The 23169-nt window shown below is 39.3% G+C and overlaps 2 protein-coding genes across 5 annotated transcripts in view; both read left to right on the top strand.

Annotated features, from left to right (window-relative positions):
• Nucleotides 1-4109, top strand: part of hook3 (hook microtubule-tethering protein 3) — a 32391-nt gene extending 28282 nt beyond the window's left edge. For 2 of the 4 annotated variants that reach the window (XM_004074853.5, XM_011481913.4), the window contains one exon: nucleotides 1238-4109. In XM_004074853.5, coding sequence (XP_004074901.2) covers nucleotides 1238-1253 — 16 coding nt within the window. In that variant the 3' untranslated portion in view covers nucleotides 1254-4109. Of the gene's footprint in view, nucleotides 1-58 lie in introns of all 4 variants that reach the window. The other 2 variants (XM_078955756.1, XM_011481914.4) reach the window with 1 other exon arrangement.
• A 12963-nt stretch (nucleotides 4110-17072) lies between these two features.
• trabd2a (TraB domain containing 2A) overlaps nucleotides 17073-23169 on the top strand; it is a 79160-nt gene continuing 73063 nt past the window's right edge. Inside the window, exons 1-2 of the mRNA XM_004074979.5 lie at nucleotides 17073-17697; nucleotides 20511-21071. Coding sequence (XP_004075027.1) covers nucleotides 17593-17697; nucleotides 20511-21071 — 666 coding nt within the window. The 5' untranslated portion in view covers nucleotides 17073-17592. The remainder of the gene's footprint in view (nucleotides 17698-20510; nucleotides 21072-23169) is intronic.

Genomic DNA, 23169 nt, shown 5'->3' with positions numbered 1-23169 from the left:
AGGTTTCTGTTTTTTCCCTGCATTCATGTTCTCTTTGTTTTGTTCTCTCCTCAATCAGATCCGTGAGGTAGAGATGCTGGACAGGGCTGCCAAATCGTTCCTCTTAGGCTTATTGTACCGTGACTCCTCTAAAAACAAAGTCTTCTATTTTTACAAAAGCCCTGCCTTTTTGATACATCACGTCTCCCAGCAGCCTTTGTTTCTCGCGTTGGAGCTGACTCCTCCCACTCAGATAAACTCCTAAGGCTCAGAAGAATCCCGTCTGTTTGACGAGAAGTTGCTATCAAATTTTTTTTTATATATTAAGAAAGGCTTATCCTCCTGATGTTGATGTATTATTTATGTTCCCCTCTGCCTGTGATGACATTCTGCTAACGCTTGAATTTTGGAGGCGGATCGTCACATTTCCTGTTTGAGCTTTTTATAAGGCGGAGTTACATTTTAGTTGCATGTGATTAAGTTATGATGTTACACGATATCAACCAGTCTTAAGTGTTTGGTGTGTGTTGCTGAATTGTGTTAGGAAATGGTCTGTTTGTAGAACCAAGTTGGGAACAGCAGAACTTTTTTATTCTTTTCTTTTTTACATCTGAAAAGGAACTATTGTTTCCAGACATGCAGTTTGTATTTATGTTGACCTGAACATCCTGGCTGTTTAATCGTTTCGGTAAAATAACTACTTAACTTACTAGAAAGTAAAGTCCCACTCCAATCTTCTTTTGATCCTTTTTAAAGCATTTCCAGTGGTCCTTTAAATACAACGATGTCGTTTTTAGCCAAAATGAACAAACCTGTGTCTTTTTCAGAATTCACAAAGATTTAGTCACAAAGATTAAAATGATAAAATACTCAGAAAAACGATTTTTCTTTATATATATGTCCTCCATCATGAGAGAAATGCCACAAGAGCATCGGAGTGGCTCTGTCAGGTCAGACAGATCATCATGGGCCAAAACGTTTCCTTTAAGACAGCAACACACAGACCCTCGTGTCCGTTATGCAGAGAAGGTCTTTTTCCAGCCATCAGCTAAATAAAAGCCACAGAGGAAAAGTTCTGCATCATCAAATAGGAATGTGAAGCCGAATGCTTGTTAGATCTCAACTTTTTAAAAATAATCTGTTCTGTTCTTATCATCCTACGCTCATTTAGCTATAATGTCTGCATACATCTCATGCTATAAATGGAATTGTTTGCCAGCTTGGTCATCTGATCATTGCCTCTCTGCTCCCTCAACAGCAATGTCACTGCATGACCGACACCTCAGTGATCTGCACAAGCCTGGTTTGGCTTAACCTTCCTGTGACTCACTGGGCTCTGGCCTTGCATGATCTGCCTGCCTACCTGCCTGTCTGCGTACTGTCTGCATGATCCCTGCATTGCCTCAAGCCTTCAAGTAACCAGCAGCAGCACTAACCTCCTTCCTCTGCAGTGTTGTTTACATTAACCCTGACCTAGCCTAAAGACGGATGGGCGGCGCTGGGAGACCTCCCTCTTCCTCCCGACGGTTCCTCCGTCAGCATTCGGGCTAGTAACCGCTCATCCTAAAGCTCTCCAGTTACAGCCTCCCCTCTCACTCTCCAAGGATTCGCTTGCTTGTTACAGCGAGGAGTTCTGTTACATCCACAGGGAAGGGGAGGTTTCCGCGGCGACGTCTTGCCCTCCATCAACCCCCGTCATTTAACACGCTTTTTACGCAAGTATTTGCGGTGGATTTAGCTGTCAGCCGCATTCAGACACTTCAGTGACACGTTTTCCACAAATCAGCGTCAATTCGGCCGGACGAACAAGTTACTGTAACTCTGAAAAACACGTCTGCTGACAGTCTTAAGTGTGTCAAACCTTTATTTATCTTCTGGCTAGAACAGCTTTAATTATTATTATTTTTTAAACCAAATATATTGATTTACAGAAGCTTTAGACGACCGGAGAGTTCGTGTGGTTTGACTGTTGGTTTGTGCGCAGTTTTGCAGTGGAAACATTCAGCAGCAAAAACAAGTGTTTTATGTGGACAGCAATGTTACAAACGTGTTTTTATTATCACATCATAGATTAAAAAAAACCCTCCTTAAGCCCACCAGTTTGCCTCAGATAGCTTGTCTCTTTAAAAATACATATTTTTTAAAGGTAAAATGTGTTAATGAATCGATTAAAAATGTTTTGGATGCAGTTCTTGAATTTCCAGACGGATGGTTTTGGTGGCAAATTTAAGACAAAAAAACACTTTTTTTTTACTGATATATATTTTCTTTCTGTATAGGAAGAAAACTAACACAAATAATCACATTTTAAGTCAGGGGATTGTAACACAAACGACTATAAATCAAATAAATAATCCTAAATTGTCCCTGCACTGTTAAATTGAATGACGACACTTAATTTCTACGACCACAAAGTGCAAAGAAGGGAAAAGAAATCCTCCCACTAGAACGTCACATGGTAACAGTAATGGATTGGTAACAATAAGGATTTTATTTGCTTTCAAATAAAAAAGACAAAATAATCCAAATTTATATTTGAAGTTTTATGATCTAGAATAATTTGGCTGTTTTTAAACAGCTTTGAGTATTTCAGTTTTATTGCCTGAATGTGTTTTTGAATGAGGCACAAAAACGGTGGAAATGGCTTGAATCTTTAATATGAGAGAGATGAAAAATCCTCCAATGAATTTCCTTTTTTTTACCATTTTTAAAAAATAAGTTCACCTTTTTAATCGATTCTGTGAAGTGAATAACTAGAAGGCGGGCTTAATGAGGGCTGGTCTTAACCCCATTTTACTCTATTTTTGTTTATATAACCTCACTTTAACTCCCGCCATTCGTTTTTTCTCGATGGCTTATTTATTCTTTCACCATGTGTACAGCAGTGTTACTATACTTTTTGTGTCAGTAGTATTATATCAGCTAAAACTGTTACAAAAAGATCAAAATAACTTATGCAACAAATGGAGAAGCGTCGGTCTCAGAGTGCAATGTTTAAGAGATGAATTTCTTTGTACAGATTGTCATAAAGAATTCTTTTCAGCAGAAAAAGAAGGATTTTAATTCATCATTTGAAGTATCCATTAATTAAAAGGTCATTATATGTTGGGATCATCAAAAAAGCCCTTTGGTTCAAACTTGCTTTTATTTTGAAGGGTTATTGACGGAACAAATTGGTCTTAAAATAAATATATTTTTTACAAAAAAAAACTTGGTAAAGGAAAGACTTTTTTTTTTTCCTTTTGTTTCCTCCTGTGTGTCTGCTCTGTAAAAGACCCTCCATTGCCCTTCACGAGGTATTTGAGTTTCCCAGAATGCTCTTAACCGTCCTTCCTCCCAAGTTTGGTTAGTTACGAATTCTGTTTTGTGAAGTGGAACTTATCAAAGTTTTGCTGAACCTTCCTTCTGAGATTATATTATCAGGGATGCAGAGAAGAATGTTTTTCCTTTTTAAACGTTTCCCCTAAAGAGAATGTCACATCAAAATCAACCCTGCAGTGTTTTTTGTTTGTTTGTATTGCCTTTTTAGGGTCTGTTACCTCCATATTACCAGATTTCCCAACTCTCTCTGTGTGGCCAGTGTTCCTCTGTACCAACTTCTTGGCAATAAACAAGGACAAAGTGCATTTTTAATGCACGCTTCTTGAAAATCCGACCGAATTTAAAACAGAAGTGGTCATTCTTGCACACTTTGTATTTGGTTTTATACATATTTTTTATTTTACATACTTTAAAGTTGAAAAGCAATTCCCAGTATTTCATAGTGGCTTTTCTTCTGGCTGAGTCATAAAATGTTCAAAACACAGCGACATGAGATTTTAAAAGGAAAAAAAAAAGTAGCGTCAGCTAAAACTTTTATTTTGAAAATAATTAAAAAGAAAAATATTTCTTTACATCCTAAAGTAGCCAGTAATCCTCCATTTGCCAACTTTTCTATTACTTGTGTGCAAGGAATTTGTACATATTGTATGTCATGGTCCAGGAAGTGTGTAAGAATGAGGGCAAAACCATATCTAGTTAGAGGGATTTCATTTTGCATCTGTACAGTAGTGAAGACTTATTGATGGAAATGTGCTTCCTACACCATGAAACCTGGAAACATTGTAAATAAAGCTTGTATAAAACAAAAACCCTTTTTTTTATGTCCCTTCTGCTTTTTCCAGTCATTTAACTGTTTTTTTCCAGTATTTGTTTTTATGAAAAGCACTTTGCAAATTGAATAAAAATGTAGTAAGAAGCAGAACACATTAAGCTTTACTCCATGAAAGGAATCCATTTACAAAAATAGCAGTTTTGTAGCCAATAAAGAAAAGTCTCCAAAATGACTCCTCTTCTCTAAGCTGCTTTAATGGAGGCCCTTTGGCTTTCAGGAGATCATTATTCAAAGCAAAGCGACCGCTAAAGCAGATGAAGTGATTCAGATCATTTTCAAACTGGCTCCCATCATGCTTTTCTGTGCCCTCCCAACAAAATTAAATTATGTATTTCACTTATGCATGTCAAAGACACCTTTTCCTCACTAAATCATACTGCAGTGCGTGCTCTGCTGTTCCGTTGTTTCATATTAGGCTATGGAAAATCCGGAGTTTTGATGGGAAACTAAAGCTGGATGCCCCTCCAGGCTGTGCACACCGGAACTTCCCTGTATCAGTGTCCCAGGCCTCAATCATGAAAGACTTTGATTTTTTTTATTTTTTTTTCTCTTCCTCTCTAACCTCAGCCTCTGGGTGCTTCCAAACACAAGTCACGGCAGAGGTCCCAAGTCGGTGTTTGTACACCTCTCGGTTTTCTCCCCTCACGTCTGTCTAAAGGTAATATCAAATTCTCCATCCGGAGCAAGTCCTGCTGAGGGAGTTTTAACTGCAACGTGACTGCATGACATCCTGCAAAAAGGGAAATACATGAGTTTGCATAGATGTTCATGCAGAGATGTAATAAATAAATCCATTTAGTTTTATTTTGAAGAACAATATTCGGTGTTCCCTTTTGATTGAGACATACTTCATGCAAAACCATGCGTTAAAATGAGCCACATAATGAACCTTTTAATTCCTTCTGAGAAAGAACAAATGTCATCACTTTTATTGGAATTAAGTTTTCTTGTGGCCATGATGTTCTCATTGTAGCACACACTTAAAAATCCCACTCTGATCATCTTTTGATCTATTTTCAAAGCGTTCCCAGTGTTTTTTTTTTTTTTTTTAGTTATTTTGCCATTTTTAGGCAAAGTCCACCAAAAACCTGTATCGTTTTCCAGGATATTATTTCTGCAACAGTAGTTCGCTTCTAGGTTGTTGGCAGGACCGTCGGCACAGAGCCACCCCGCCCCCCTTCCCCTCTTTGAGAGCTTGGAGCAGCTTAAGGCCTGTCCATTGTATTTTCTACGTCACAAATAACCTTTTTTTAAATGCTTTTTTTTGTTTTTCTCTTTTCTTAATTCCCGATATGAATAAAGAAATATTCTGAAATGCAAATTTGAGGTGACCACCACCTTCACAGGAAAATCAGAAGTTTTCATGAGCATTTTCTGACACCACTTGAGCGTGTCACAACAGGGTGACAGCACATCAGTGTACCTGACACCTGAGGTAAAGTTAAAGGACGTTTGACTGTTGATGTTGGTTTCGGCTTAAACTAAATTCTACTTAAAAGTAAGTTTTCTGTCCTGCTGGATCTGGTATATTAGGGAATTGAAAACAGACCAACAAAGGAAAACGGTCACATGTGACGTCTCATGGAGGAACATATCTAAGACCTGTCACTTGATCTCAGATCACAAATCTTCATTTGGTGAATAATTAAAAAAAGCATTTTTGGTACATTTTTATACAAGAAAAATGTGCATTCTCTAAATTTCTACAACCTAACCTATCCCAACCAAAAATAATTTCAGTTTCGTGACTATGTGCACACACATATGCATATGGCCCCTTTTTGATAAGTCCTCCAACTTCCTGCCGATTTCACCATGTAGAACACCCAGAGCCTGTCTGCCACCCTTTATTCTGAGTCTCAATCTCCCCTAATGCAAACAAAAGCTTTCACCGGCACATGCAGAAGTGAATCTGCCGTATATTCTACATTTTTGCAATGATTTTTGTTTGCAGAAACCTGACAACATGCTGCTTTAAAGGGCGATTCTGTCAGCAAATGCATGAAGCTAACAAAAGCTCCCCTGTTAGCCACATCGTCTGTCGTCACTGTGATTTCAGCGTTTGCTGTCAATCAATTCGATGTAAATACAAACAGTACGCAACATCTACATGTTTAGACTGTGGCCTGCTGCAATGCACTGTGAAAGGACAAATGATTATAAATGTGGACATGCAGAAAGAAAGAGGTTGCTTTTTTCAGCCTTGGTTTGGAATAAACCAGCAAAGAAAGAAAAAAAAAAAGAAAATTTTGCAAGTTCCTCCTCACCACACTAATAAATATGAACTATTTCCTGATTCAAACCTATTTGGATTTGTGCTTTGGGCTTTTTTTTGTTTGTTTTTTACCCAGAATGCACCCTGCTTTGATCATTTACTCATTTTGGTTTGCTTCTGCCCTTTGGTCCTAAGGAAGTCTGCATGCATTCACACTGAAGAAAGAAAACGGCACCAGAGTTTTTCTGCAAGTAAACTGAGATCTACATTCACAAGAGGGACCGGCTCCAGAGTCTGAGTGACGTTTCACATCAGCCAAACAAAGCAGACAATCCACACTCTTCCCACACTCTTGTACCTCTGTCCCGAGGGGAGGAGAGTGAACTGACCATGTTGCGGGTTAGTGTGTTCCTTGATGATGGGGGCAGCTCTAATGCTGTGGACCCTGCACTTGTAGATGCTCTACAGTGAGGGCGAAGGAGTCCCGGTGATCTTGGCCGCAGTCTTCCCGCCTCTCTGCAGGCGTTTGCGGTCCATGGCGGTGGAGCTGCTGTACCGCACTGTGATGCAGCTAAGATGCCTCAATAGAAATATGGAACATTTGATTGACGACTTCTCCGGAACCCAATTTCAAGTGGTAGAGGTGTGGCCTTCCAGCAAGCTCACTCCTGATTGGCGGAAGTGGTTGCCATAGAAATGTTGATTCAGACCGACTCAGACCAATAACATCTAATGTCTGGTTCCAACATGGCAACAAAAAAAGGAAACTTATTGACTTTGTTTAGTTGAAGGCATTTTCATCACACACATTCGGTCCTGTTCTCATATAAATTCAATGGAAAGCACTAGATTAAAAAATATAAAGGGTTGTTAATGTAATGTCGATGAAACATGGGAAAGGGGATCAATATGCGAGAAAGTCTCCAAAGCCGGAAAAGCACTTTTTCATGGGTTTACCTTTTTGTTGTCTTGCATTCGACCAAATGCATTGCCGATGGTTTGCCGATGGTTTGTACTTCTGTTTTCGATCCCTTTTTTAAAAAAAAGTCTTTTGGGGGATTGTCAGACATCGTGTGCTCAGAAAGCTACTGATTATTTTCCTGTGCAGTTGCTTTTTCCCAAAGACACATGTTCATGGGAAACATGACACTTTTTAAACAAACAGGCGTCAAACGAAAAAAAATAAACTCAAAATGTCGACTCTACTTTTAGATAATACATCTTTGTGCCTTTTTATTAAGCCTCACAGCCAGACAGACAGCCTGCAGGCATTAAAATGTTCATAAACTCTAAAAATAATCAGTTGAAACACCGACACACACACTGACATATTTGAAGGGGGCCAGCTGAGAGGAAAAAAAAAAAAACACTGGAGCGAAGGGATGAACGTCTAAGTGATCTCCTCGCCGTTTGAGCCACAGTGAGTCACACTGGGCGCCGTGACCACGAAATCAAAGAGCTGTTTGAAAAAGCTGCATTCCTTCACACCCCTTCCCTCTCACTGTGCCGTAATATGAATTCTGGTTTTGCTGCTGACCCAAACGCCTCAACCCCGGTGCGTGCCTGCCTGATGGAGACCTCGCTTAATAGAAAAAGAGCACATAAGTGAGTTAAGTCATCGTCTGACCAAAGACAGGTGTCCTTCAGAAAGCGGACAGAGGGACTCTGTGAGGCTGCAGCACAGTCATTATGGAGCTTCCTTTTCTTTTCACACAGAGCTGCCCTCCTTCAGCTGGATTTATTGATGGGCCCTTCGTTTCCAGTGAAAGCTGTGATAATCGTGTTTATATAGACAGTCCAATGGTTTATACTGTATTAAAAGGCCAGGAAACGCAAAAGTTAAAATGTCAGCGGCTCTAACAGAGCATAAAAAGGTCAAGATCGGACATAAAAGTCGCTGAACCGATGTCCAAACGGGTTTGTTTTCCTCTGTTTTGAGAAAATAAAGATTTTCTTCCACATCTATTCTTTTTTAAACCATATGCTATTTACCTTTAATTGTATCAAAAACAGTTGTATCCTTTTGTGCAAATAATAATAAAATCATTCAAATTGTGTCTATATGGTTGATATATATTTCCTTTTCGTACGATATTCAAAAAATCGCCAGAATCAAAATGAAATACCAGTTGAATAATATAACAATTTGGATGTTTTGCTAATTAAATCCCAGGAGAAGAACCTTAAAGAAAAAAATCAGATTTTTATTCCTCATTATTTGGCTCCAGATTCATATTTTACAAAGTGAGTGGAGACTTTTTCCAAATTTGTTTGGCATTTCAAGCTAACTTTTAAAAAATATTGTTCGCATAGATTCTTGAAGGGTTAGAGGTAAAACCAAACAAAAACGAAAGCATCTTTAGGTTTTATTGTAAGACTGTTCTTCTACGTCTGACAGACAGGAGACAAAAGAGTGGCCGGGGAGTACACTTCTCTCTCCAAAGAAATATGAGCTGGAGATGATTTGAGGTATTTCCATGGCTCCCGACCAGCCGGACATGCGAGGGCCAAGAAAACGTCTCCAGACGTCTGTACGTTTGGCATCCTTCTTTTCTGACACCGTTTTTGGTAAATGTCTGCCGGCTTGATCCCCGGAGAAAGGATTGGAATTGAGATGTAGATCCTCGGCGAGGCATAGTTCTTGAGGAGGACTTTGCGGCTGAGGGGGAATACTCTGGCAGAACTGTCTGCTGTATAGCACTAATGCTAAACAGATGAGGTCCGTCAGCTACCATCCTAGATTCAAGATTCCCTTCTGTTAGGACGTTACTGAGCTGCGGAATTAACTAAACAAAAGAAAGTGACGTTTTTAAATAAAACTTTCAAACCAAACAGAGGACATCAAGAAATTACAACAAAATGTCCTTTTCTTTTACCTCTCTGAAAGGAAACGTTAATGTTAAAAACAATTCCAGTGCATTCTGATCTGACTTTACACACTTGTGTTTATATTTGATGCAGTTTGTGCTAATGAAAACTCACCATATTAGGCAGATAGGCAACAACTGCTGGGATTTTTTCAAACTCAATTATAAGATAGAAATTTACATTTATACTTTGGCATAGTGCGGCCAAATGATGCAGTTTTCAGGCTATCCTAATCAAATCACCAGAATGTTTGCATTGGTTCCCAAAGCTCACACATTGTATACAGTAAGGAGATCCTTTGGTCTCCTCTCCCATCTCCCATGTTCAGCACAAGCAGACTGGGGTGATGCTGATGTTTCCTGGAAGCAAACAACTGTCTGTCGTTTCATTGGTTGAGTGATGAAAGGTGGGACCCCTAAGCCTAATTCCCACTGAGTGGTGCTGTCCAGGCAGTTCAGGTGATCCTTTCCACTCAAAGTTGGACCGTTACGGCGCTTGTGGGGTGAAACAACAATAAAGGTCAGTCAGCAGCTCTTCTTTTCCCGCTTGGCTTTGTGTACTTGGTATGGAGGACAAGATAAGAGGAATCCAGCCGGAGACATTGCTGCTCGTTTGCCCCTGTCTTATGTCGTAATGACCTTCCGCCAATCAACAGGTTTCATCGTGTGACAACAGTAGCTCCACCCTAATTGTTCCATACTATTTGTCTATGGACCTACAACCAACAGGAGTCAAAAAATGGTACGGTTCAGTAACGTTTAGTGGGCTTAATTCCTAATAGAAAACGCTCAAAATGCTGGACCGGACTGGAATGTACCGTATCGCTCTGGAAACAAGGCTGTAGTCTCTTTCAGACACATATATACAGCAAGTGAGATTCATTGATGTGCCTTGTGAAGTTGGAACCATTTCACTTCAGCTGCTTTTCAATGTGAATGTTGGGTTTCTTTCATTTTTACATTTAAACCCCAAACTGTGCTTTTCGTGCCCACAAAAAATATAATTTGTTTTTTGCCATCTGTGACATTAAAAGCAGACTTGATGCTTTTTCATCAGAATCCTGGACAGTTCATGGAACAAAGAAACTATTTTGCATCAAATTTAGCTCTCTCATGATGCTTTGTTCACAAAACTGATACATGGACAAACATAAATTACAGACACGTGTATGAAGTTGTCACCCTCTGGAGAGCGTAGACTTTGTTTTACATATTTGAGCCATTCCTTAAGGGAGCAGTGAGTTAAAGTCACAGCCATTCTCAGTAACAATTTAGTGGTCAGTCCAACCCTGAATTCTAAGCGTCAAGTATGGATGTGGATGTATTAGACCCTATTTTCAGTTTCTGGTATTTCAAGACTGTGATATTCCTGGTGTTTACCACAGGGCCACCTGGGCCTGAGGTGGACATCCACAGTTTAGTTTTTGTTCAAAAAAAATAAAATAAAATATACCCTCTGCTGTTGGCTTTGGATGTGTTTTACTATTTTATTATTATTTTTATTTATTTAGTGTGCAAAGATCTTTGGTTGAAAAATGCTTTTATTTTGTATGGCACTTTGTTCTACATATGAAAAGTGGTTTAAATACCAAAAGTGTATTTGTTCCTCATCTGGAACAGTACAGCAGACATACTTACGAGTTTCACTGGGTGGATGATGAGAGATCCAATGCTGCTGCCCACTGTTTCCTGTGGTCTCCTTTGTTTTTAACAGTCTGATATTTTTTCTTTTGGTTTTTAAGTTAAAAAATGATTTTATTTTTAAATAACATTTTGTTTTACATGTGTATGAAAAGTGCTTTATAAATAAAGTTTGATTTGATTCTAAGAAAAAATTCTGCTGCTCTGCAAAGCAAAAAACCAAAGTTCTTTTAAAACCAATTTCTAGATAAAAGTTTATTTGTTCTTCATCCAGAGCAGCACAGCAGACATACTTACTTAGTGTCACCGGGTGGATAATGAGTGATCCAATACTGCTGCCTACTGTTTCCTGTGGTTGACATTTTTTGAACATGAGTGGTTCAAAACATCCTCCGGACAAATTAAAAACAAAGTTACACCAAAATGAGGAAGGGCCTGTTTTATGACGCCTGTAAACCACAGCATCCTTAAACTGTAAAGTATAAAAAAGGGGAAAAAATGTAAACAATGACAAAATTCTCCCCTAAATGTGTTTTTTAATTTCACTAGAGTCTTTTTTCTTATTTTACATTACTCTTTGAGTTTTGACACAAAGGCTTTAATAGAATTGATAAAGAAAGCAAATAAAAATGGCTGCTTTCTCTCCTGTAGTTTTAATACGAACAAAGTGAACTCAAAAGCATGTTTTTCCAAAGGCTCTGGGAAAAGTTGGGTGAAGACAGTGGTGGGATAATTTTGGACATAAGCTGAGATCAGAGCTGCAGATCTGCAGATCCAGTCTGCATGTCTGCCCACAGAGCTGCCAGGACACCCCGGATTCCAGTAAGTGCTTTTCCTCCCCCAAACGTCTGCCTGGCTTTGATGCTGTGACTAACGCCTCGCTCACAAAACCACTTCCATCACAAATTAGCATGCAGTCGGGCTCTTTCTCGGCCTGCATGTCATTTTGCCGTTTATGTCGTGTTTGTTTGTTTTTTTTAAATTGGAAATTATAGTTGTTTACAAGAACAAGATAGTGCAGCGTGCTGTAAAAATTCAACAAAAACAAACATGTGGTTTTGTTTTTCTCGCTAAAACTGGAAAGCCAATGTTGTTGCATCTGATTTATTGTTCGGTTACCCAAAAAAATTAAATAATTTTTTCTTTAAACAATAACAAACACTTACAAAACAACTTCAGATGCTGCTTTTCTATTTTTCTATCAGAGCAACAACAACTTTTTTTAAAGTAATGAATTACTAGAATTACAAGAATCCATTTTATTTCCAAAGAAATTCCATAAAAGCTATTTCTGTGTGGTATATTTAAACAAGACAATGTTTATCTTGCTGCTTTGGCTGTGATGAGTTCTTAAAGCTTCTCAATCCTAAAAACCCACATGAAATTTGTACCTTTTTTTAGGAAATGGATTGATAATGAGCAGGAAATACATTTACTAACAGTTTCTTAAAAGTAATTTGGAGTGTTTTCTAATATTCAGTCCAACAGAAGAGATGACAACATCCCCTGGATTTTAATTTAACAGGAAAATCAAAAAAAAACTTTAGGCATTGAACCATTATGATAATTGATATAAATGTCAACTGGATTCATATGATAGCCTATTTACCTACTAATTCGAACAGAAGCTTTGAAACAACCACAATGCTTTCCCTAAGGCTACGTTCACACACCCACTTCAGCAACTCAATCAAACACTTCCAACGAAAAGTCTATGTGAATGCAAGTAAATATGTATTTCAGGCTCCCGTGCTCAAAACTCTCGCACTCATGCATTGCAATGCAAGTCTGTTTTGGGGCTCTACGTACAAAATGCCTGGCCTCTGAACTCCCATTGAAAGTTGAACTAATTGAACTTTGACCAATCAGTGACTGGGATTTGGTGTGGAAGTATGAATGACATTATTTTTCATTTCATGGAAGTATCCAACTGTTTGAAAGTTGATCGTTGTGGAGAAATTAGTAATTGCAGGTGGGCTTTTTTTTTAAAGTTCATCTGAACTTAGTTTTTCTTTGAAAACATTTAGCTTCTTATCCAAGAGAAATCTCAATTAGAATAGAGAATCACATGTAAACATTTGATCTAGTTCAACCACAAACATACACTTGGACTTTGACAAATGACCTGTTAGGACTTTTTAGCTATACATAAGATAACAGATATTTACTGGCCGATTGCAAAACGTGTTTTGGTTTCATGTTTTTCAGACCTTTCCCGGTAAAGACTGAGAGATTCCTTGGTCAATATGACCGATCAAATGAGTCATAAGAGTTATTACTGGAAGTATTGCGCTGTCCATGTGTCTTTCATCTCCTCCTTTCATCTCTCATATTCCCATCTGAACCGCTTCCTCGAAATACGTAAGAAAGTAATCAAAGTTTTGAACTTTTACTTACACAAACGCCTGTTTTGACGCCATTTTAAAAAAATGCACAGAAATCTGACTTGCTGTTTTTGTATAAAGTTCTTTATACTGTTATTATGCTTTTTAGGGGTGGAAACAGGCATGCTCACTTTGCCTCCTATTAGGTGTTCACTGATTTTCACTATAAATTAATTTAAAAAAAATTATTTTAAAGACTCTTCCATCCGACATTCAGCAACATATTCAGTCCAGTTTGAAGACAGCAGCTGCTTGTCTGCAACTTTGAGTCAAAACAAAAGAGAACAAGACGCATTTTTATTTGATTTGTATTTTTTAAATAAAGTGCTTATTTTTGCACCTCTTTAATTCTCAAGCTGCAGACTTGACGGGCATTGAAAGCCTTCTGGTTACATCTCTGCCTCCAAAAATGTCCCGCTTTGATGTCACGCCTCCATAGTTTCCTCGATATAAACATGTGGAGGTGGGAGATGAAGACCTCATTGACCGGAGAGCGCCTGCAGTAGATTAAACTCCCACAACAGCCCTCCATTTAGGGGTGTCCGAGGCAAATAGAAGAAAAAACTGACAGTTCATATCTCGTTTATTCAGGTTTGGCTTGATGAGATGCTCCAAATAACAGCTTCACCATATTCTGTTCATTTAAAAAATGTTGAACCTTTGTTAATTTTTGTCAATTTCTTTTTTGGGTGGAGGGGGGGTTTAAAATATATATATATATATATATATTTTACATTTAAGTGTCCCCAAACAAAAGAAGATAGGGGAATTGGACAAGTCCCCTGACAGGATCAATGGCACTCGTGCTCATTTCCTTCCCCAGAAATCCTATTGAAGACTTTAGCAAAGAGGAAGAGCCAAATGTTTGCTCGGGTTCCATCAGAACACCCATATTCTGTTTGATGTTTTGACTTTAAACTGGAAATGAACAGATGTACTGTGAACTGATGGGGAGGGGAGACACTCAAATTTGTTACAGATATCAGAACCCTTCCCATCATAATCTGATGCAAAAACCGTAGGATTATTTCCTTTTTTTTTTTTTTTTTTAGAAAAAAAGGAATAAAATCCACATAAATATAGACTTTTAACATTAAATAAAACATTTATGTATTTAGGAAAGTCAAACTCATTAGATGTCAACTTCCAGTGATGAATTCATACTTGTATTTTTAAGAAGTCTAAATTGCTTAGATTAATCTATAAACCAACACCATTATTTGTTGTTATCGTAAAGACAGTTTACAGTGATATTTCACAATGTCAGTAATACTAAATGAGCTCTTTGTGATCTCTAAAATGGCTAAAACCCAAATGAAACATGGTTCTTCGAGGTTACCTCAAATAAACAAAAAAAGTATTTTTTATTAAAATGTGTCACCAAAGCCATACATTTCACAGTAACTGCTATCCTTTTCTTTCCTGTGCTTCTGTTTGCTTTGAAATTTTCATACAGCACTGTGTTTTCAGCGTGTCACATGATCTGTTTGTGCATAGAAACATGTTTTTGAAAGATTTGCTCCCGAACTAAAGAAGAAAAGCAACAACAAATACACTCACACTGGTTTGACATTGGTTCACAATTTGGTTCAAACCTAAATTTTGGGATCAAGATTTTGTTTTGGTTTTGATTTATGATTTGTGTATTTCAAAACAAACAAAAGAACATCTGAATAATCTTTTTTTTTTCTAATACATACACTGACCAAAAATATAAACGCAACACTTTTGTTATTGCTCCCATTTTTTATGGTATGAACTCAAAGATGTGAAACATTTTCCACATACACAAAATAACCAGTTCTCTGAAATATTGTTCACAAATCTCTCTAAAACTGTGATAGTGAGCACTTCTCCTTTGCCAAGACAATCCATCCCACCTCACAGGTGTGCCATATCAAGATGCTGATTAGACAGCATGATTATTGCACAGGTGTGCCTTAGACTGGCCACAAGAAAAGGCCACTCTGAAATCTTCAGTTTTGTTTTATTGAGGGGGTCAGGGGACTCTGACAACCAGTCAGTATCTGGTGTGACCACCATTTGCCTCATGAAGTGCGACACATCTCCTTCGCATAGAGTTGATCAGGTTGTCCATTGTGGCCTGTGGAATGTTGGTCCACTCTTCTTCAATAACTGTGTTTTGTTGCTGGATATTGGCAGGAACTGGAACACGCTGTCGTATGCGCCGATCCAGAGCATACCGAACATGCTCAATGGGTGACATGTCCGGTGAGTATGCTGGCCATGCAAGAACTGGGATGTTTTCAGCTTCCAAGAATTGTGTACAGATCCTTGAAACATGGGGCCGTGCATTATCATGCTGCAACATAAGGTGATGTTGGATGTACGGCACAACAATGGGCCCCAGGTCTCAGACGATCTAGGAGGTGGACATGCTGGATGTGGAGGTCTAGGGCTGGTGTGGTTACACGGGGTCTGCGGTTGTGAGGTTGTTGGATATGCTGCCATATTCTCGGAAACGCCTTTGGAGACGGCTTATGGACATTCAATTCCCTAACAACAGCTCGGGTGGACATTCCTGCTATCAGCATGCCAATTGCACGCTCCCTCAAAACTTGCAACATCTGTGGCATTGTGCTGTGTGATACAACTGAAGATTTCAGAGTGGCCTTTTCTTGTGGCAAGTCTAAGGCACACCTGTTTAATAATCATGCTGTCTAATCAGCATCTTGATAAGGATTGTCTTGGCAAAGGAGAAGTTCTCACTATCACAGATTTAGACAGATTTTTGAACAATATTTCAGAGAACTGGTTATTTTGTGTATGTGGAAAATGTTTCACATCTTTGAGTTCATACCATAAAAAAACGGGAGCAATAACAAAAGTGTTGCGTTTATATTTTTGGTCAGTGTAAATTCTGTTCAATGGTGTAACATCCTTTAAAGACCAAGAGCTGTGGCATTGTTATTGCAAACAGTTTGATGTTTCAATAGATAGCAAGTAATATGCAGACTTTCAGTTTTACGATAATTATTAATAAATATGACTTTTTTATACCAATTTTAAGAAAATATTATTTGGTGGCCTACTCGGTTCTGTGACTTTATTAGTGATCCATGCACATGTAATAATATTTTTTTTAGTGGTATTTCCATCCTACATCACAAACTGCTTCAGTTTCCCTGAGCTAATGAGTTTTATTTCGGGTTGGATCAAATTGAAATTTTGCTAAGAAATCAGTTGACATAAACCGATGTGGCCGCTAGGGGGAGCTTTACTGGATCCTCATAGGTACGTCACTTCGAGTCTTCCAGGATGCTGCTAATAAACTTCTTTCTTGTTGTTCAGTCACACTCAGGTGTGTCGCCCAATGCTGCTACCTGTGATAACTTGGCAAAGACTTAAATCCTATAATATTCAAAATTGTAGGATCGATTAAAAAACAAATTTCATGGCTAAAAAGTAGATTTTTTTTTTAGGTTTATGAACTGCTTTTGTTTTCTCACTATCTTTCAAACGTCGAAACAGAAGCCTCTCAATCTGGAAGACGTGCACGCCATAGACGCAGCTGCTGCCTCAGCGGCGTTAAGGGCTGTTATTGCGGGGTTTCTCATGTTAATGCCCGCAGTTTGTAACGCGTGAGTCCCGTCTCCGGCTGGATGACCTTCAGCAGGGTCACACCAGCAGACATCAAACTCAAAGAGTTTCGTGCTGGAGCTTTCCTTCCAAAAGACGCAGAGCGCAGACACGCAAAAGTTTGGATCAGAAGTGGAGCTGTGAGCGTGCGTGAGTGGGCGGGAGGGGGGGTGATGGGGTTTTTGGAGTCAAGGTAGGGGGGTGGTTTAGTAGTGTTGTCCATGCTCTCTCTCTCACACACATTCACACCAATCACACACACACACACATAAACGGCGCAGACAGAGAAGTTGGACTTTTACAACTTTTCTCTGCATAGCGGGACTCCACGCGTCAGTTTTCCCACTTCCAACCTGGAAAACACCACATTCCTCCTTCTTTACTTTTCTACCTGTGGCGTGGACGGAGTGGACCTGTCGGATCGGGTCTCTGGCAACTTTTGGATCATCATTCTTGTGGAAGAGCGCGCACCCTGACTTGCGGTGAGGGAATAATGTAACCGTGCGTAAATGCGGTGGTCATCCGTGTCGATCACGCGTGGAACAGCAGCAGCAGCAGCAGCAGCGCAGGGGGCTCCGGTCAACATGAGCATGTCCGGCGGTTTGTCGGATACTTGTCAGCTCATTTTACGCGACCGCGTGGAGTCCGGGCTGTGGAAGTGAGACCTGCTGGGTCTCCTAAGGGGGAAGGAATCGTTCTGGGAGGTGAAACCCACGCAGGCAGAGAAGCTCGCAGACTTTGCAGAAGGAGACGATGAGGGGAACTTTGGGTGCGTTCATCCAGTCCTGCCTGGTTCTGCTGGTCCGGACAGACCAGTGGAGGCTGAAGGAACCCACCAGCTGCCAGTTAAACACCAAAGTAAGTCTCTTCTCTGGGGGAGGTGGTGGCAATGATTTATTATTTTATCAACGGTTGTTTTTCCTTTTATGGAATTTCTGGTTTTTGAAGGCAGTCTGTGGTGACAACTAAACTCTTTAAATGATCCATCATTTTTAGTAAATTTTCTTTTTAATTTATTTTATTTTTATGGATTTTTTTGTTTTATTCTGAACTTTGGAAACACGAGATGCCATTTTTAAAAATACTTATTTCATCTCCCCATTTTTAAAATGTATTTCTCTGAATCCACAAATACTAAAAGTAATATTTAGATTTTTCCCTATTAATCGCTTTAAAAATTTTGTTTCTTTATCATTTGAAACACAAAATTGATTGTTGTTTATTAATTTTTGCATTTAATTTTTCTGAATTATCAATCATGCTAAATCTAAAGTCTTAGTTTCTTTTTAATTCAGTGTAATTTTTTTGTCAATTTAATTTTTGAATAATTATTTTAATGAATTTATCTTTTCTGACTTTTTTTTAATCATTAGAAATAACTAAAGTAATATTTTATTTTTGAATTCATTTTTTGAATTTATTTTTATTAATTATTAGAAATATTTTGTATACTGCTTTGTATTTTTAATTCTATTTTATTCCTTTTGTATTCATTTTTTTTGTTAGAAATACATAATGTATTTTTTATTCATTTTTTTTAATTAATGAATTTAATTATTAGAAACACCTAAAGTAATTGATTAAAGTAAAATAATTTGACAAAAAAAAAAAAACAAGGGTGACATGCAGAACTGCAGCAACTATAGAGGAATAAAGTTGATGAGCCACACAATGAAGCTGTGGGAAAGAGTAGTGGAAGCCAGGCTTAGGAAGAAGGTGGAGATTTGTGAGCAGCAGTATGGTTTCATGCCCCGTAAGAGCACCACTGATGCCATTTTTGCTTTGAGAATGTTGATGGAAAAGTACAGAGAAGGTCAGAAGGAGCTGCATTGTGTGTTCGTAGATTTAGAGAAGGCGTATGACAGGGTGCCGAGGGAGGAGCTGTGGTACTGTATGAGGTCGTCTGGAGTGGCAGAGAAGTATGTCAGAGTAGTTCAGGACATGTATGAGAGAAGTATGACGGTGGTGAGATGTGCTGTAGGTCAGACAGAGGAGTTCAAGGTGGAGGTGGGACTACACCAAGGATCAGCTTTGAGTCCTTTTTTGTTTGCTATGCTGATGGACAGGCTGACAGACGAGGTAAGACAGGAATCTCCCTGGACAATGATGTTTGCAGATGACATTGTAATTTGCAGTGAGAGTAGAGAGCAGGTGGAGGAACAGCTAGAGAGGTGGAGGTTTGCTCTGGAAAGAAGAGGTATGAAGGTCAGTCGTAGTAAGACAGAATACATGTGTCTGAACGAGAGGGATCAAGGTGGAAGCATTAGGCTACAGGGGACTGAGGTGAAGAAGGTGCAGGAGTTTAAGTACTTGGGGTCAACAGTTCAGTGTGATGGGGATTGTGGAAAAGAGGTGAAGAGGCGAGTGCAGGCAGGTTGGAGCGGTTGGAGGAAAGTGTCAGGAGTGTTGTGTGACAGAAGAGTGCCAGCAAGACTCAAAGGAAAGGTGTACAAGACAGTGGTGAGACCAGCTCTGCTCTATGGGTTAGAGACGGTAGCAGTGAGACAGAGACAAGAGGCTGAGATGGAGGTAGCAGAGATGAAGATGTTGAGGTTCTCCTTAGGAGTGACCAGGTTAGACAGGATAAGGAACGAGTACATCAGAGGGACGGCTCATGTTGCCTGTGTTAGCGACAAAGTCAGAGAAGCCAGACTGAGATGGTTTGGACATGTTCAGAGGAGGGATAGTGGATATATTGGTAGAAGGATGTTGGAGATGGAGCTGCCTGGCCGGAGGGCAAGAGGACGGCCAAAGAGGAGATATATGGATGTCTTAACAGAGGACATGAAGTTGGCTAACGTTAGGGTAGAAGATGTTCATGATAGAGTGAGGTGGAAAAGGATGATTCGCTGTGGCGACCCCTGATGGGAAAAGCCGAAAGAGAAAGAAGAATTTGACAAAATGAAACTGTGTATTAGCACCTAAGATTAAATCCAGAATTGGCTTTCTGTAGCCAAATAAATCATCATTCACTCATTTTGCAAAGCATAATTTGATAAAAATGACAGTCCTATCTGTCTTGGATTATGGTGAAAAGGTCAGCTTTAAAAACTTGGATGTCCTTTATCACACTTCACAATCATTCGGTTGTATTGTGGCTGCCAGCTCAGGTCATCGTTGTAAATGAGAAATTGTTCTCAATCAACTATATACCTGGATAAAAAAAAAGCTTTAACTTAAGAAAAAAAAGCATATTTTATTTTCGTGTTTATGAATTACCCATAATTCCTAGTCTGAACTGGTCCCAGACTTATTTAAGGGTAGATATATCAGTCCTGTAGGGGCAGAGCCCTCAGCAGTTGTGTGGAGCTGCTGTACTGTGTTGTTTGTTTGGCACCTGGGCTCTAAGTGGCCTGTTAATAAGTCATTATCAGTCTGTTAGCGGTCTAACACACAATCTCACACAGACAAAGGGCTGCTTGGTGTCAGACTGGCCCATTGACGGTTGTAAAGTAACTCTTTCCTTTCCCCTGAACGCCTCCCTTGAGTTACCGACTTTGTTGCATTTAACACCTGCCATGAACGCGAGAAACAGCAGATTGGAACAAACTGAGAGCTGATATTTTCCTTCCCATCTCTGCAAAAAGTGCCGGTTTTAAAATGTGAATTATTGCAAGCAGAATTGTTGGCTCCACGCAAACTTTTTGACATTTTCCCTGTGTGTCTTGCAGCAAACCGACCTCAACTCCTTCCTATGGACAATCAAACGGGACCCCCCCTCATATTTCTATGGTACAATCCATGTTCCGTACACACGCGTTTGGGACTTCATCCCTGAAAACTCCAAACAGGCCTTTCAGGAAAGCAACATTGTGTACTTTGAGCTGGACTTGACTGACCCTTACACCATCTCAGGGCTGACCAGCTGCCAGTTGCTTCCTCAGGGTGAGAACCTCCAGGATGTTCTACCCAGAGACATCTACAGGAGACTCAAAAGACACCTCGAGTATGTGAAACTCATGATGCCCTCGTGGATGACCCCGGACCAGAGAGGAAAGGGCCTGTACGCCGACTACCTCTTCAATGCCATCGCTGGCAACTGGGAGAGGAAGCGGCCCGTTTGGGTCATGCTGATGGTGAATTCGCTCACGGAGGCAGACATCAAGACGCGAGGGGTTCCGGTGCTGGACCTGTACCTGGCTCAGGAAGCGGAGAGGATGAGGAAGAAAACCGGGGCGGTGGAGAAGGTGGAGGAGCAATGCCATCCACTCAACGGACTCAACTTTTCCCAGGTGAGTGGGAAGTGTCTGGAGCTCAGAGCTTCAGTGTTTGTTGTTTTTTTTCATTTTTCCACTCCTTTTCAAATATTTGTTATTTTATGACATAAAAGGTGGGAAAGGATTGCAAAATGTCTAAGGTATGATGTTGAGCGTGTTTGGTGTCACAGCTTTGGCAAACTTGTTGACTAAACTATTGGGAAAAAGACATTTCAGATTCAATCATGAGCACTTATGTGAAAAAAAAATATGAGATCACATGATTAGTAACCAGGCCTGACATGAATTATGTAAGGGTTAATGGCCTTCGAAGTGTGCGTTATTACTTTTTAACGCACGCCGTGGAAGCCTGAACCGTCCTCCGCTTCGAGTCAAACGGTTGCTTCCGGGAAGTGCGTTAAAAAGTAATAACGCACACTTCGAAGGCCATTAACCCGCTTATACCATGGTCACTTACAAAAGCAATAGATATTAACCAGTTTTTAGTCCTTAATTCTTGTTTTTCTTCCGATTTGGATCGCTTTTCTCACAAAAAGCAGTCTATTCGTTCAAATAGTCTGCGCCGCACCGCACCACCGCTGCAGTCAAGATTTAGCGATATATATATATATATATATATATATGCTGATCGTTCCGATGGGTTGAAGAAAGCATCAGTTCAGAGAGAAAGTTCTCCTCTTACCGCTTGTTTTTGTCCAAATGATGAAGCAAAAGGTTGTTGTAAAGAAGCTGGCGCAGTGATACAAAACATTTAAGCTAGGTGAACGGAACTACTTTTTTCCACTGTGAGGTTATCAGGTTTTAACGCACACCCAGCAGCCAATCAGAATCGAGTATTCACCCGGACCATGGTATAACATTGGTTTATTGATTTTACTGTTTAAACATTAATTAAAGAAAAAAAATTGCAGTTTAATAAGTTTAAATGCAAATCTTCATTGTTGTGCGTTCTCCTGGTCTTCAGAAAGTTTAAGATTTTTGATCATTTCTTTTTTCTCCATTTACTCATATTTGCCACCATAGATCTGCATTTGGGCACTCAGCTGTGTCCTTTTTTTTGTAGAATAATCTCAAATTTGTTTAATTTGACTCGTGCAAAATATGGTTAACATCTAAATGGAGTTTAACCAACAGTCCATGTCAAAGATCATTCAAGATCAAAGGAAAACGAGTTGTTTGTTTGCGATGGTTGTCTGACTATCTGACTAACAGAGGAAAAAAAGAAATGTGGTGGTGTGAACTTCTGTGGTGATGCATTTTTTAGTTTGTGGAAATTTGGTTTGTCATCACCCACAGTTACGTGTGCAAAATATCTTTGATCGGATCAAATGTTGGATTAGAATATAACTGTTTACATGGGCCCAGAAAAAACGTATCCGGTTATAACAAAATTTTACAAACGCCACACTTTCAGTCTGAACAAACTATTTGGAGATGTGCAGAACTCTCAAAAATACTGGAAACAACCTAGAAGAAGAAATATTGAGTTCTGTTGTAAACAAAGAAACCTGCAGTATAGAGCGAGAGGATCTTCTAAACGTAATTTGATTATTGTTGGGATTTTTATTAAGTGCTTGTTGTTCGCTCGTATTTTTTTAAATCTGTGCTTTTTTTCCTGAGCCGGAAGAAGGGTTAGGGTTAGGCAAAAAACAACATTTAGCCGTGGATGCAGTTAAAATCCATCTTGACTCAACATAAATATGTTAGAATAACGTCAGCCTTTCGGCATTTCTCCAAAAACCTTCTCTGGAGCGCCACGCCGTCTATGCATGATGCAAAGCTTGCGCTGTAGTGACCCACAATCGGAATAAACTGTTCATATAGTCCACGATCAGATCAACGATCGGCATAACCCTCCTATCTCAATCGGAAAGAAATTTGGATCCTAATGAGTCTGATTGGAGCAGAGTATTCCGTGTTTACATGTCGTAGTTTATTCTGATCAGGCGTTCATTCCGAATACTTTTGTCCATATAACCGCGGTTATTGAAGCCAAAAAAAAATATATATATATATATATATATATATATATATATATATATATATATATATATATATATATATATATGCATGCGTCATGTATTGAAAAGCTTCTTCTAGCAAGGGGAAAAAG

This window comes from Oryzias latipes, chromosome 12 (genome assembly GCF_053564925.1).
Source record: "Oryzias latipes strain Hd-rR chromosome 12, Olatipes_Hd-rR_3.1".
Classification (NCBI taxonomy): Eukaryota; Metazoa; Chordata; class Actinopteri; order Beloniformes; family Adrianichthyidae; genus Oryzias; species Oryzias latipes.
Note: the sequence above shows the minus strand (reverse complement) of the source record. Positions and strands in the feature narration are given on the sequence as shown.